Here is a 15,546-nt window from a genome sequence, read left to right as displayed (position 1 = left end):
CCAGACTTAAATCCCGGCTGCTTGTTACCACGGTCGGCGACCCGGGATTTGCGACCCATGTTGATCCTTTTACACTGAAGAAATACCCGTGTAATTAAGCAAATTGCCGAGCTGACATTTTGAACCCAATAACATGCTGCTCGGTGTGAAAGGGGGTCAAACTGCGCCCGGCAAAATGACCCAGCATTCAAAATGCCGGGTAATGGCTGGGTTGCATGTCCGAAAGTGGTTGAATAAAGCAGAGTACTGAGTAAAAGTTGCAGCATGAACAGGCTAATAAGACAAAGGGCCTGATTCAGACCTTTTAGCAAGACTGAAATTTGCAAATGGACAAAACCATGCTTCACTGCAGCTGGGGCAGATTTAACGTGCAGAGAGAGTTAGATTTAGGTGAGTAATTTTGTTTCTGTGCAGGGTAGATACTGGTTTTAATCTTACACTGCAAAGTAGATTTTATTTTGAACACACCCCACCCAAATCTCATGTTATACATGCATAGGTACTTATGTATTATCTGGGCTCCCATGTTAAATGCACCCCATTTTTTCATACCCCTACTATCCAACTATGCATGGAGTTGATTTTATATAGTGTGGCGAGCGCAGCGAGCCACCGTGCCCGAAGCGTGGCGAGCGCAGCGAGCCTCGCGAGGGGACATGGTCTCATAAGAAAAACGGGAGCCCAGATATTACATAAGTACCCATGCATATGTTACATCTGCCCCACCAGCAGTGCAGCATGGTACTGTCCATTTGCAAAACTTGCAGCTTTACTATCAGGTCGGAATTAGGCCCAGAGGCATATTTATTAAATAATTATAATTGCTTATAGCCACTATTCACTGTAATTAGAATTATCATGAAAATTATTTGCAAGCCATACTTACCTACTTTTTAAGACTGTAGAGAAGAAGGTGCAGGCAACTTTGTCGGGGGAGCCAGGCTACCACACCATTAGGCTCCACCCCCAATAGTGGCACAATGCCATGATCATCAGGTACATGAGGTAGAGGCAGAGGTAGATGACACAATTATCTGTCATTAAGTCACATCCCCTTAAACACAGAACCATTATTCCTGGTGTTGTCTCCCAATCCTACCTGCTTTACTAGGAAGTGGGCAGAATGAAAGAGATCCGGCAATGCTTCTGGGCGTGTGGGAGACGCCACGAGAAAGCAGGGGTCTCCCTCTGCTTCTGGGAAAGTAGGCAGGAATGTTGCACGCATGTATTTAAAAAACACATGTAGTAAAGTGATCAGGATGCTACTACTATGGGGGCTGATTTTGCAGTTGGAACTAGAGGATCACAGCAGATATTTCCAATATCTGCTTCAGTCCCCTTGTTGGCACTCCCAAAAAATATCCCCCAAATATTCAGAGACAAATATGTCTTTGGAAGGTCGTGCCCTCCTTTAATTAGAGTTGATCTCCAACTCTACCGATGGAGGGTTGCACTGGGTAAGGTCTCTTCACACCCAGGGCCGGCTCTACCATTTAGCAGCTTTAGGCAGCTGCCTATGGCGGCAGGATCTGGGGGGGGACGGGGGGGGGGGGTACCAAGTCTGCCTATCAAAAAAATGAAGGATGTCTATGAGGTTCTTTGTTGTACTTAATGGCTGCTGTGGAACTTCTAAGACCTCACCTCCATACTTTCCCTTGTGGCATACTTCCTTACTTTGCTGCCCCCTCCTCCTTGTACTCTATTGTGGATGGCAAAGGGGGACCTCCAGGGGACTTGTCCACTTTCCCGGGGGCTGGGCGGACCACCCAATTTTTGGGAACCTCCCTGCCATTCTGGAATGTTAGCCAAGTATGCCTTAAGGGGTTGGTATTTGTGGCAGTATGGAGGGGGGGGGGGGGGGTGTAAGTTGAAGTTTTGCCCTGTTCACACCATATATATTAAAAGCAAAGATCCAGTTATGGCACGGAAGGATTCTGATGTCCTGATTATTAGTGCAATTTGTTATGATGTTTACTTTGCCTTTAGGAACAAAAACATATATTTAGCAAAGCAGTTACGGAAATTGTACCCAGAGGTGTAGAGCAAAATGCTTTTATATTTTAGTGTCTTGATAAATGAAAATGTTGCCAAAAGGACACAAACACCCTGAAAAATGACACAGTGTGTTATCTTTCATCAAGGAGGCACATTTCCGAAACAAAATGCTCACCCCCAAGACTCAAGGAAATGGAAAGGGAAGCAGAGAGATGTGTTTTATTTAAGCTTAGCAGCTGGCCAAAGGCAGTTTAACAGTAGCAAATCCTTCTCAGTGGCAGACAATCACTTTCACCAACCTCTAAATTAATGGTTAATCCCTTCTCTCGGGGCCATAATTGGCACAGAATTGAAAGTTAAATAGATTTAACATCTTAGCTTTCGGATGAATTTGCAGTACGAACACAGTAGTGCTGAGTAACCATTTTTTACATATTGTCACATATGGGATTTAACATAATAAATATATATATTTCACTTATATGGATCCCTACTTGCTTCCGACATTAAATGGTTTATATTTTTCTTCTGTATTGCTAGCAATGGATAATGCCACCATTCTGCTTTACATAGTGTTACGTTGAAATTACTTCAGTAGAATTCTCTTTAAGAATCTGTGATTTAGCAAAGAACGTCTTAATTATGGCACTGTTTAATGTAAGAGTAATGAGAGATTCTAGAGGGTAAGAATATGCCGGGGAGGTGAATTATTGCCAAAAAGTTGGTGTTAAAGAAAAACACATGAGCCACCTGAGCATAATACATGGTAACTTTTGGAGCAGAATATAATGCTGTACGAGTTGGAACCGTGCGAGATGCTGGGTGAACCCAGATGTTTTTTTAAAGGGGCATTCACTTACAAGGCAAAAGCGTGGCTTGTTAATGATTGCCCCTTTTAAAAAAACACCCAAGTTTAGCCAACATCCAGCGCAACCGCTGAACTTGGGAGGCATTACATTCCGCCTTTGAGATGTGCTATTTTTTAGCATTATATTGCTTAGGGCCGGTCCCTGATAACACTATTCATAGGGTATTGGGTCATCACCCTAATGGCCCACCCCTACTTTCCTGGGAGTTGAAAGGACTCCCCAGAGGACAGGGAGCAATTATGTACATGAAACATTAATTAGTACTGAAGGTCATACTTACTGTACCTACTTTTTTATCTCCTCTCCGGGAGAAGCCCAGAGACGAGGCACAGTAGGCCACTTCTGATGATGGAGCCAGAATGTCATATCATTAGGGTCTGTCCCCAAAATGGGAAAATTGCGGGTATAGCTAATTTACTCAGTGCACGTCTTTTAGCCCGGTCCCCTTCACATTGTTGCTATAATTGCATTGATTTTTATCTCCATTCTGTTGGCTCCACATTAGGAGTGGGAAGCGGGAGAGACACCTTCTTTTCTAGGGGTGCAGGGCACTCACTGAGAAATCAGGAGTCTCCCGCAACATCTGGGAGGTGAGAAAAGTAGTCTGCAGGTCTATCCAGCACAATATCCTTTACTGCACTGCTATTAGCTGAAAAGGCATATGACAATGCGTAATGTCTCTGGATCTAATGCCTATCCGGAACCACATTTGTTACAAGCAATAGGGACAATTTTTATCATTTGGAATTTATGTCGGCACATTGGTTAGCATTGTTGGGCTGCAGATGAGTTTGATAGCAAGTAGGAGCTTATATCTATAGTTTGTATGTTCTGCGTTTTTGTGAGTTTCTTCAGTTTCCTTCCACAGTCCAAAGCATGCAATTGTTAAAATCATTCACTTCCCTTGCAAATAGCATCCCAGAAAGACAATGCAATATGGGCCAAAATGTAACCTAACCTAACTGAAAGCCGTTATACTGTATATATTGCAAATTATATTTATAAAACTGATAAAAAATTGCTGCCATGATGCATGCACAGAACAAATGCATATACTGTATCCGCGCGTATTCAGACTTGTGAGCTCACGGCACCTCTCCATACACTTGTTTTTCTACTCATCGTTATCATTAGTGTAGCTTGCAGTTGACCAATCACAGGTGCAACTTGTAGGTCTGAAAACAGGCACATTTAGGCTTCTCTCTTCAGGGATGGGCATTATAAATCATCAATGGTTTATGGTCGATGGAGAATAGTTTTGCCTACGATGGGGGAGAACCAGATGGTTTCCCTCCATCGATGTCAAGCATAAACAAATAGTTTTGTTTTTGTTTTTACCCCAAGGGGACAGGACACAGACCATAACTCCGCCCCTGATACACATGAATCCCCACCCCTATGTTTTGATTGGCCCAGAGGCCAATCAGTCAAAGAATATCGATGACCATCGATAGGTAAAAACATTGAAGGTCATCCATTGCATATTTTGCAACTATTGATGGCCAGTTGCACTATTGGCATCAATGGCAACCATCGATTGCAATGGCAATGATGGCCATTCCGAACTCTGCATAGCCTGTAGTTCGTAGACATGCCCTCTTTGAACATTGCCTATGTCAGAATGCAGGGATGCGGCCTAGTTACGTCCCTTAAATCACTAGTGGAGCTGACACTGCAAAGCGAATGAATCATAGCCATAATTGCGTACCCTCGGTTCCAGAACATGTGTAGAGCCATAACAGGCAATGTACGCTCCGCAAACTGAAGTAAGTTTATCTGTACATCAGCCCCATAGACATTGTTCCTCTTTCTGTATGTACAGTATCTGAAATGTATATTTTGTTTTTCTGAAGCGAATACTGGCATTACTGGATAGAAGCAATTATAATATAGCAAGATGGTAACTCAGCCTTGTAGCCTTCACATGTTCACTGCAGCTGCCAGAATATATTATTTCCAATGGAAAAGGAAAGCACTGCCAAGTTAGATCATGTGAAAATCATGTAAAAGATAGAACAGTATGGGTCAAGTCACTTGTCAACAAGTACGGAGTACCATTCGAGGAGGAATCTCTTTCTAAAGCACTTCAGTTGGCAGACATCTCTTGCCAGCCTCCAGCTTCGCCCTGTTCTGAAAGTAAACTTCATTAGCAGTCCTGTTTTGAATCATGCATTAAGTTATATTGTCTCCCACTCCCTGACTGGATAATCTCTGATTGCCTCTGTGAAGGATGCGGCGGCGGCTGCTGCTGCAGGCACAAGAAAACAGCTTCCCGTGTCACTTGCTGCTTATTTTTCTCCATAACACTTAAAGGAACAGGATTATATTTTTAATGTTTATTTTATGGAGTTGAATCTTCAAAGACTATAAAGCTCTTTTATTTCAGACGTACTCCCCTATTACGTTTTTCCTTTGTTCCTTACCGTTTAACTGAGACTTTCTGTGATCTGCTTCCTGTTTTTCTTCTAGGGTCACTTTAGTTCTTGTGCCAACGTTCTCAGACATTTTTATGACATGCTTGTGGAACCATTCCAAGATTTGAATGTATACTTTTTTCTAGACTACACTAGGCAACCCTCGTCTGGTCTTTTCTAACTGGCTATCCTAATAGTGTCCTTACGCCGACAGCTCTGATTGTTCCACTGATTGCCGAATCACTGTAGATTTCTGGGTCAATATGTGGTCAAAAGCTATTTTAGTTGTATAAACCGAACAGAATGAATAAAATTATCCGTAACTTGATATAAGCAACATCATTGTTCTTATCATTGGAAATCTTTTAAATGGGAATAAAGCAACATTTAGGGCATTATTAGTAAACATAAAAACGTCATTGCTTTTATAGAAAAGTAACCTGCTGTGAAAAGGCTGATTTCACTGAGTTTTCCTACTGCTGCTCTTAAGGTCCACACACACTGGGCGATTTTGCCCAACATGTATGGTGAGAGATGATAGGGAAAATTGCTGGGCTTAAAATCATTATGTGCGTACACACTGAGCGATTTTCCTGGGGGTGGATGACTTTCCATAACAGGATACTATGGAAAGCTGTCCATCCCGTCACTCATCTACTGATAATATCATTATATCATGCATTGATTATTGCAATGGCCTCCTTACCGGTCTTCCTAAGAAAAGACTCTCACCACTACAATCCATTTTGAATGCAGCTACGAGGCTGATATTCCTGGCTAGACGTTCATCGTCTGCTGATCTGCTCTGCCAGTCCCTCCATTGGTTGCCTGTATATTACCGCCTTCAATATAAAATACTTCTACTTACATACAAAGCCATTACTCTGACTACACCGACTTATATCTCTTCGCTTATCTCAAAATATATCATCACCCAACCTCTCCGCTTTGCACAAGATCTGCGTCTCATCCACACTCATTACTCGCTCTCACTTACACTTGCAGGATTTTTGTCAGGCAGCACCCACCTTATGGAATGCCCTTCCACGCACACTAAGACTCTCCTCTAGCCTCCAAAATTTCAAGCGTTCCCTGAAAACTCACCTCTTCAGGCAAGCTTATCATATTCAGGACCCGCGCAAAACCTCCAGTAGCATTCATAACTAATTGCATCCCATCAGGACCATCTAGTTATCTAATGGGACTGCCATGCTATGGAATTCTATCCTTATGTATCCCTCCTATTATCCCTATAGATTGTAAGTTTACGAGCAGGGCCCTCCTACCTCTATGTCGGTGTGTATCTACCCAGTTTGTTTAATCACTGTTGTTTCCAATTGTAAAGCGCAACAGAATATGCTGCGCTATATAAGAAACTAAATAAATAAAAATAAATAAAATGAACGGCAGGGCTAGTGATGATGCAGGAGCATGCATCAGCACTCACTGCGCATCACTGGCCCGCACACACTGGGCGGCTTTTGAGCTGAAAGCAGCTCAAAGGAGAAAACTGAGCTGCTCTCAGCACAAAGTCGCCCAGTGTGTACAGTATGTGCCTTTACTGATAAGTCACAATCGGGGCTGATCATGTACTTGATTTATGTAGAAGAGAAGATCTTTTTTTCTAACATTTTCTTCAGTGTTGGCTCCAGAGGTGGGTCTGCAGTGCTGTCCAACATTTAAATAAGGGAGACACACCAACTGCCACCCCAAATATCACCAAGCATCACCAGGCCAGGACTCACTGGCAGTTGGTGTGTCTCCGCTATATGAATTTTGAACTGCACTGCAGCACCCCACTGCAACTGCTTCTGTCGACAAAGCAATGCCATATCTTGATTGCTTTGTAGGTGGGAGAGTGCAGAGATGACTTGGCAACTGTTTGCTTTCTGCTCCCCAGGCAGTACACAGCAATAATCTCTAATTTAACAGCAATGAATTGGATGAAAGTGTGATACATAGAGGGATGTTAACTATGTCTTTTGTTATTGCAAAAATATGTCGTACCTCTTCTGGCCAGTGTTCCCACCGGACAGGCAATTACCGCTTAGCTGTCTTGGCACTAACCTAGATATAAATACCACAATATATGCTACATTACAGTGCTTATACATCAAAATAATGTCTTCTGCGCTCTGTATGAACACTTTCTTGCACAGTTTCCCTGCTAAGTGAAGATATGTCCAGAGCTTCAATCTAGGTCATTTTATTCTGTAGGACTTCTGTATCTTGTTTGGTTCCTTCATTTTATACTTACCGAGTAGAATACAGTGGGTGATAATTGGGGCTAAAATAATGTAATTACAACAGAATTGCGTCCCACTCTTACCGACAGCTCACTGATTAATGCCAATTAATGCCCTATTCTGCCCACTAGGAAGTGGATGGAATGTGGTGGTGGTGGGTACACACTCTTCCAGGGGTAGATAGAAACTACAGAGTGTCTCCCACAGCATCCAGGAGAGAAGGCAAGTACGGTTCACACACAAGGATATAGCCACTGATATAACTCTAACTGACATAGTAATCACTGCAGGTTGAGCTTTTTGCCCATTTTTCAGATCCACTTAAAAAATTTTGAAATCCAAAATATCTCGCTCTGCAGTAAGTTTATATGGACACTATTTACTAAGATGAGAGTTCTGTTGTAGATGGAATATTGCTATGGGCAACCAATCAGAATCTCCTTATTTATTTAGTACCTTCTAGAACAGGGGTGGGGAACCTTTTTGGGGACAATAGTGTTCCCGCTAGGCTGTTTTAGCGGGGCCCTGCGCCCTGCCCGATTTTTTAAAGTGAAAAATGCGCCCTGCCCCTCTGGCAGCACCCCGCTAAACCAGCCTGCCTTTGTCCCCGCTGTTTTGACCGGGGAAGCCCAGCGCCGCTGTACATAGCGATGCCCGGCACTTCCCCGGCAGTTTACAGCCTTCCGCGTGGCCGGGTCCGCCCCCTGTGCATGACGCTGCCGGCCGCACCCACTCCTCTGCGTGATTCCGCCGGACGGGCATACCCCTTTTCGTCACGGCGCTGCCCGGGCACGCCCCTTTTGTGACGTTGGCGGCCCGGGCACGCCCAAAATAGTGACGTCGGCGTGCCCGTCCCGTGCTCCGCGGCTGCCGCAGTTTAAGAATTCACGGTCTGTGTGGTCCGACGGCTGTGCAGGGAGTCAAGTAAAGGGGAAATCTCGCGAGAGGTCGATAGCTCTTGCGAGATTTCCCCTGTACTTCTCTCTCTCCGCAGCCGCCCGGCGGGTGGGCGGGCCAGACAGACCGGCTGTGGGGGCCGTATGCGGCCCACGGGCCGGAGGTTCCCCACCGCTGTTCTAGAAGATACTAGGTTGAATAAAATCGGTTTCCTATAGCAACATCCCATCTTCAATAGAACTCCCATCTTAGTAATAAACCCCTATGCCAGTGGTTCCCAAAGGGTATGCCGTGGCACCCTGGGGTGCCTTGGGGGACTTGCAGGGGTGCCCTGGGTTGGTGGCCCAAAACCAATTCAAGTTTTTTTATGTCCATTAAAATAGTTAAATTGTGGACAAACAGATGTGAATACTGTTCATTACCACATAAATGATCCTAAGGATGAGATATAAACACAATTTATTTAACTTAATATTTGTTTCTGACTTTCTCAATAAGAAACCTTTAGCCTAGGGGTGCCGCAAAAACATTTCTGATACTTCGGGGTGCCTTGATTCGAAAAAACTTTGGGAACCCCTGCCCTATGCTCTTACTGTCCTACCCCTGAAAAAAAAAAGATGTGACCTTTAACTTGTCTTTCTAGAATGACCTACAGACTGAGAGAGTATAACTGTTACTTCCATCCTGCTGCCTATGTTAAACTTGTTTATGCCAAAGATAATAACGACAGTGCAGAACATTGGAACTATTTCAATAGTGAGATAAAAAAGAAGCAGCCACACTGTACGAGTAGTTTGAACTACAATCTATGTCAGGGACCGGCAACTGGCGGACCGTGGTCCATTTCCGGACCGCAAAGGATCGAAAAGCGGACCGTCTAAACTTCTGAAACTAGAAATGCAGCGCTGCTAGAGTCAGGAGTTTAGATGGTCCACTTCTCTTTCCACGTGCAGCGGTCCCAGGGATACATTGCGGCTGGTGCGCGGGTGATATCAACGCGCACCCGCACGCAGCTGGTGAGATCAGTCGGCGCCATGTGTTGAGGCTGCTGCAGCACTGCGAGAAAACTGCAGCAGCAGGAAGGCAGGAGGTAGCAGCGACGGCATGAGGACCAGTAGGGAGCAGCTGCGCAGCGGGGATCGTGACAGCCAGTATTTTACTGGGATGGGAGTATTGTTTTTTTTTTAATGGATGCTATGCAGTGGGAGGGGAATGGGGAGGGGGGGTGTCTCTCTGGTGAATGGGATAGTTTTGTGCCCCCTTAATAAATAAATAAATATACAAATATATATATATATATATATATATATTTTTTTTTTTTTCTGGACCGCGATCAAAATAATTCTAAATATACGGACTCCATTACAAATGACTTGCCTACAAGCGACTTGAGTCCTGTTGGAGAAAGTGCGCTATATAAATAAAACTTAGTTACTTACTTACCCCTGGTCTATGTGATGGCCAGTTTAGTATACTAATATGGGCAGTACTGTACTAGGCTGCACAATTCTATTTCTGAAAAGGTTAATCAAGAACATGGTACTTCCTCATGCCATCTCCTATTATGCTTATTGTAGCTTTTAAATAATGAAATAAATACAAAACTTTCTCAGAAGTTACGTCTAAATTTGTATCCGTCCCCCACGTTTTTTCTCCTCCCAGCCGAAACAAACATCTGGTTTGGTTCTGTAGCCTCTTCTACATACTGTACATCCCTGACATTCATGCATCTCTCACCCCACACATGCTGCTATCAACATGGGCAGCTAGCAAGATCCCGAGATATGTTGTCCTTACCAGCGGGAGACGCTAAATTAGCCACAGAGATAGAGTCTTGTCTGCAAGGAAAGGCGGCTTTAAGTGACACTGCAGACAAGGTTATTGAAGTGCGCCGGAAACATCTGCAGATCCCGGTTTTCAGGTAGGTAGAAGATCAGCTACAATGAATATAAGAAGATCTAAAATACCATAAAGTTACTTGTAGAAGTGATTTAGAAATTCCACAACCATATTTATATTTAAACGAATGGAGCATCCTGGTGTTTAAATATAACATTACATTTGATCTTTACGATTTTCTCATGTTTACAGACACTTTCTACGATGTGCTTTAAACTTTCCGCCTGTGTTTTACTTGTGTAAAAAGTTTCCCTAGTGTTTACGCATTAATCACAACCCCATAATGAATTCAGGATGTTCCGTCAAGAAAGCACCCGGCACTGAATGTGTTTCTGAGCGCAGGCTAAGATACAGTACTGTATATTTCCAACGATCAACATGAAGAATGCTATTTTTAGATTTTTGTTGTATTCTTTTTTTACAGTATTCAGCCTTAGGGAGAGTTAACATTCTTCAGTTTTCCTGTTTCCTTCTTTGGCTTGCGTGCATTACTGTGATCATTTTGTGTATAAGGGCTGCCTTCCTCCCCAAATGCAGCATGTTTCTAAGTGATGCCACAGGAAGTGTTGAGAGTCGCTGCGTGCCTTGTAAATAAGCTCCGCATGCTTGGCAGTGACAGTTGTTGATCTCTCTTGGTGCTGGTCGCACATGGAATGCACGTAATGAGCCCCAGTCTTTTTGTTTTGTAGCAAAGTCATAAGGTTTTAGAAGGGCTATATAGCTCCTGATTGAATTAGATTCTTCCTATTCTACTTTTCACTTTTCTTTTACAAAAGTTTTGCAGTATTATGTATTAGAACGTTACAAAGAACTTGCATCCAAAGGTGAACTCGAGCCAGGATGAACTTTTTACTGAAAAACCCTGCTTTGCAACTGGCTGCATTCAATCAGCTTCAATGGAGAACCTTCCTTCAAACTCACATTGAAAACCACTTGGAGAATATAACTACCTGTGGGAGTGAGGGCAAAAAGGGCGGCTCTGTACTGTATCTATTGAAGGATGAGGTTCCCTAGGGTGAAATCATAGTGAGTCTACTAATTGGGTGATGATGTGTTTCACTGTTCTTCTATGATCCAAAGCTGCCCATGTTTTTCATTTGTATATTTTAAAAAACTTTTATATATTGTTATGGAGGTTCCAAAGATAATTATTGGGTAGGTATTTATCAAAACTTGGAGAGGAAAACAAATTGTGAGTGCTAAAGTACTGTACCAACCAATCAGTTTCTATTATTATTCATGTACAGACTGTAAAATGTAAGGCAGAAGCTGATTGGCTAGTGCTTTATCATACTATCTTATCTCCATGTTTTGATAAATACCCCCCTGTAGTCACCGAAATGCTCAGAAGGACTAGGAGCTAAATGAATAGCCTGCAAGAAGCCATATGTGCAGGACATTTGTGAGATTGACTATATGTTTTACGCGGCAATCATTTACATGGCCTGTGCTTTGCCTTATAAATGATTGCCGCTTTAAAAATCTTTCTTGCGCAAAATCCTGCAACCCCAGTTTCTCGCAGGCTATTACATTTAACCTGCAGTGCACACAATTAAACATGTAAGTACAGGATTATATCCACATATACCATTAGATAAACCCCGGTATAGGGTTTTTTCTAATAAAATGATAAAAACACATGCATGAATTTTATACAGCAAAACTCTATCTACAAACAACAGTCTGCTGGTTTGTTTGTTTGTCTGTTTTGTACATTAGCTTGGGGGGGGGGTCTGACACGTTCTTGGATTTTCCCAGCCACAGATTTGAATTTCAGATTCCATGCGAGACTAACATGATTGTACAATGCTAAACAGATCTAAAAACTATGAGTTCCACCCGCTTAATGGAATGTACAACCTTGATAACATTTTAGCTGTGCAATTGTGTCTTTTCGCTATCGACTACTGAGCCCAAAGCCTGGGAACTCTGCTGGGGACAGAAAACCGAGATGGCTGCGGTTGATGCTGAATATTTTTGAATACGATTATTTCTGAAAATGTTTTGTTGAAATATTGAAATATTATGATTGTTCCCATCACCCCAATGAAAATAATCCCTCTCAGTGCTGTGTTTCCGGCGGCCTGTGCTTTATCACCATACATTTAAAGATGAGAAGAAAAAACTGTTGCATTCATATTCCTGAAAACAGGTTGCTGTCATATGCTAGCAGTGTTTTTGCCCCTTTTTTTGTTGATTTTGATTATTCTTGGTTAGAATGGGTATGATGCTGCCAGCCACTGAGATGTGGTTTTCAGTGTGCGCAGTCATGCTTGTAACCCACGGCAGTCCTGTCCTATGCCAAGGTTCTTATCCTGTGCCCTCAACCTTTTATCCTTTGTCCTCTATTCTCCTTATCAATGGCTCCCTCATGACTTGCTGTGTTTGTCTACAGTATTTTATATTAGCCATCTGTTATTGTAGGATTGTTTCCTCACTGTTCTATCCTTTTCATTCCGTAGCATACATTATAGAGAACTTTCTCTTTCTCTGTTCCACAGCGATAGCTTTCGTAAAAGAAACATATGGTGTTTTTTTGTTTCATTGGATACTTGCGATCCTTCCAGAGGACGGGGGGGGGGGGGGGGGGGGTCACTATTTGCGTAAGGAATGAAGGTTTCAATCTGAATATTGAATGGGATAGCAATTCTACACAAAATGTAAATATGGATTGGATGCTTTCATTACAATAATTGGTATCTGTGGCTTTGATTACCAGATAACATTATGGTAAAGATTGTTCCAACAAATGTGTCCATATTTGTTTGTCCTGTGCATCTACTGTATATGGACAACTATGGCCATGGTATTTTGACACCCCTATGCTCAACCTTACTAATCCTTATAAACCTATTCATTTTATGAATGGTGATGTAAGACTTTTGGGTAGCAATTGCTGTATTTGGTAATCTTTACCAAATTTAGTGTTTTCATTTGCTAATAATGTACTGAGCACCAAAAGTTGTTATATTTTATAGCAAAGAAATCGTATAAATATAACATGGGTGATGCAAGTCACTCTCAAAGGACCTCTGTCTTTTGTCCTTTTACCCAGATTTCTTGCTTATTCCTGAATTTTGCAGTGCAATTTAGGATTAGTATTTTTCTAACAAATTAACTGGAAGAAAGTTGCAGATTAAGATGCACATTTTAATGCAGTGGATAACGAGCATGTTCAGGACAGGCAGAACAGAAATGGACAGGTTTTTCTGTATGTTATATTTGTTCGAATCTAAGATATTGCTAAGGTAGGTGACAGTGCATAAGATTGGAAAAAATGTGAAAAATTGCCTAATGTGTACCCAGCTTAACATTTTAAGAAAATATGACCCCTGTCAAACCTTAAACCATCAAACCATAATAATCTGATTTTTTTGGGTAGTTTTAATTAAAATTGAGCATCAAAACAAATATATAAAACATATATGACAAACTATGCTATTTATGGTTAACATGAATTTCTAGACACAGTTATGTTTTATTTGAATAAATCAATACATTTTTTTGAATCATAACAAAAGTGAATCCTTGATATCCAGGAAATTGCGATAATCATTGTACAATCACAAATAAGTGGTCTATGTACATACTACTGTATGTACATAATAAAAGGCTTTTCTCCTCATAAATAGGCCCCCTTAGTTGTGATTATAGTTATTTCATCTACCAGTGAAACCATAATGCTGATGACTGGGTAAGAAATGAAACTGCAGGGGGCGCTGCAGGGCAGAAGCATAGATTGTGCTATTCTCTCTAATCTCCACCAGCCTTTAAACTGCACTGAGCACAAAACATAATTGAATTAAATAATGGAGAAGAGCGAGCGCACTGCAGCGGCTTTCCCTGTTGTCTCAATGTCTAACTGAAAACAGAGAGGCAGAGTGTGATGAATGGGAATCATTTTCTTTACTAGCTGAAAATTTGTCCATGCAGCTCATCGGCAAGTTGCTTGTATGAGGTGAGACTCATATTTCAGGGGTTGTGCTTTCTCTGTCAGTGGATATCAGCATAGAAATCTGTTCAGCTGAACGATGGGATACAAGTGGGTGGTCGTCTGTGGTTTTTTTTATGACATAAGGGAGTACATGGATCTGATGAGTGGAAAAGGTGGAAATAAAGATCTGGAAAGTGTTTCTGTCGTTGAGAAGTGTCTTTTTTTTGCCAACTAGAAACTTACAGTCTTTTTGTTTATTTAGTGCTAATTTTGACTAATATTGTTCAGGTAAATAGTAAAATCTTTTATAGATATATTTAGGATATCATCATGTTATATAAATATCATAAGATCGCATCTAGGAACAAATCCTAAACCATACCTCCCAACTTTTCACACCAGGAAGGAGGGACATCATAAGGCACTTAGGGGGTGTGGCTTACTGACAAAGGCATGGCCTACAAATCATGTCATTCACTCGAGGCCACGCCCCCATTTCCGCCGCTGTTGGGGGGCCTGACCAGCGGCTCTGTAAGCTGCTGACCAGCCCCCCAGCCTCTCTGCTGTGGGAATAGACGCTGTGCGCATTCACCATCTATTCACCGTATTACAGGGGGGAACTTCCAACTGCCCCCCCCCCTCCCATGTCGCGGGACACTGCCAGCCCTGGACGGGACACGGGAACGACCCCAAAAACCGTGAAGTTCCTGCAGAAAATGGGACAGTTGGGAGGTATGCCTAAACATTTCCTAGATATTTAGTGCCTGATTCAGACCCAATCAGATGGGGGCCGAATTTGGCCCCGTTACCATTGGTGGGGTCTGCACATGCACGAATATGTACATGTGCAAACCCCCTTGTGCGAACGCTTTCGGCGAGTATCACACTCACAGTGGCATTCTGAGGAGCGAAGTGGGCGGACAGGGGGCTGGTGCAGGGGAATGCCCAGCATTTTAGGAGTGTCCCCATAAAAGTGCAGGACATTCCCCTGCCTATGAAGGCGGGTCGATGCTTGCTCAGGGCGGGTGGTTGATGTCACATGGCGTCAGTGCCCGCCCCGAATTCAGCCATCTGTGTCAGGAATAAAAGTCAGTCTAGACTGGTCAGCGACCATCAAATGATTTTTCACCAGTGTGGCCGCATGCGAGGGGATGTGTAAGTGTACAAATCCCTTTGCATGCAAACGTTGGGATTCGCACGGCGTGGGGGCGAGCGTTCAGTCGGGCGGGTCCTTAATTCGACTCCTTGCTCTCATTCTTCCAAATGTACAGTGAATGCCAATGGTTTCCTGT

The 15,546-nt window shown here is 42.8% G+C and overlaps 1 protein-coding gene across 6 annotated transcripts in view; it reads left to right on the top strand.

Annotated features, from left to right (window-relative positions):
* Window positions 1-15,546, top strand: part of PDE1B (phosphodiesterase 1B) — a 307,280-nt gene that overhangs the window by 148,887 nt on the left and 142,847 nt on the right. For 2 of the 6 annotated variants that reach the window (XM_083169523.1, XM_083169524.1), the window contains exon 1: window positions 10,189-10,342. The exons of the other annotated variants lie outside the window; for them this stretch is intronic. In XM_083169523.1, the coding sequence (XP_083025649.1) occupies window positions 10,206-10,342 (137 nt within the window). In that variant the 5' untranslated portion in view covers window positions 10,189-10,205. Of the gene's footprint in view, window positions 1-10,188; window positions 10,343-15,546 lie in introns of those variants that run through there. 6 annotated transcript variants of the gene reach the window in all.

Source organism: Crinia signifera, chromosome 2 (assembly GCF_055691185.1).
Source record: "Crinia signifera chromosome 2, ASM5569118v1, whole genome shotgun sequence".
Lineage (NCBI taxonomy): Eukaryota > Metazoa > Chordata > Amphibia > Anura > Myobatrachidae > Crinia > Crinia signifera.
The sequence above is the reverse complement of the archived record's forward strand: the minus strand, read 5'-3'. Positions and strand labels throughout refer to the sequence as shown.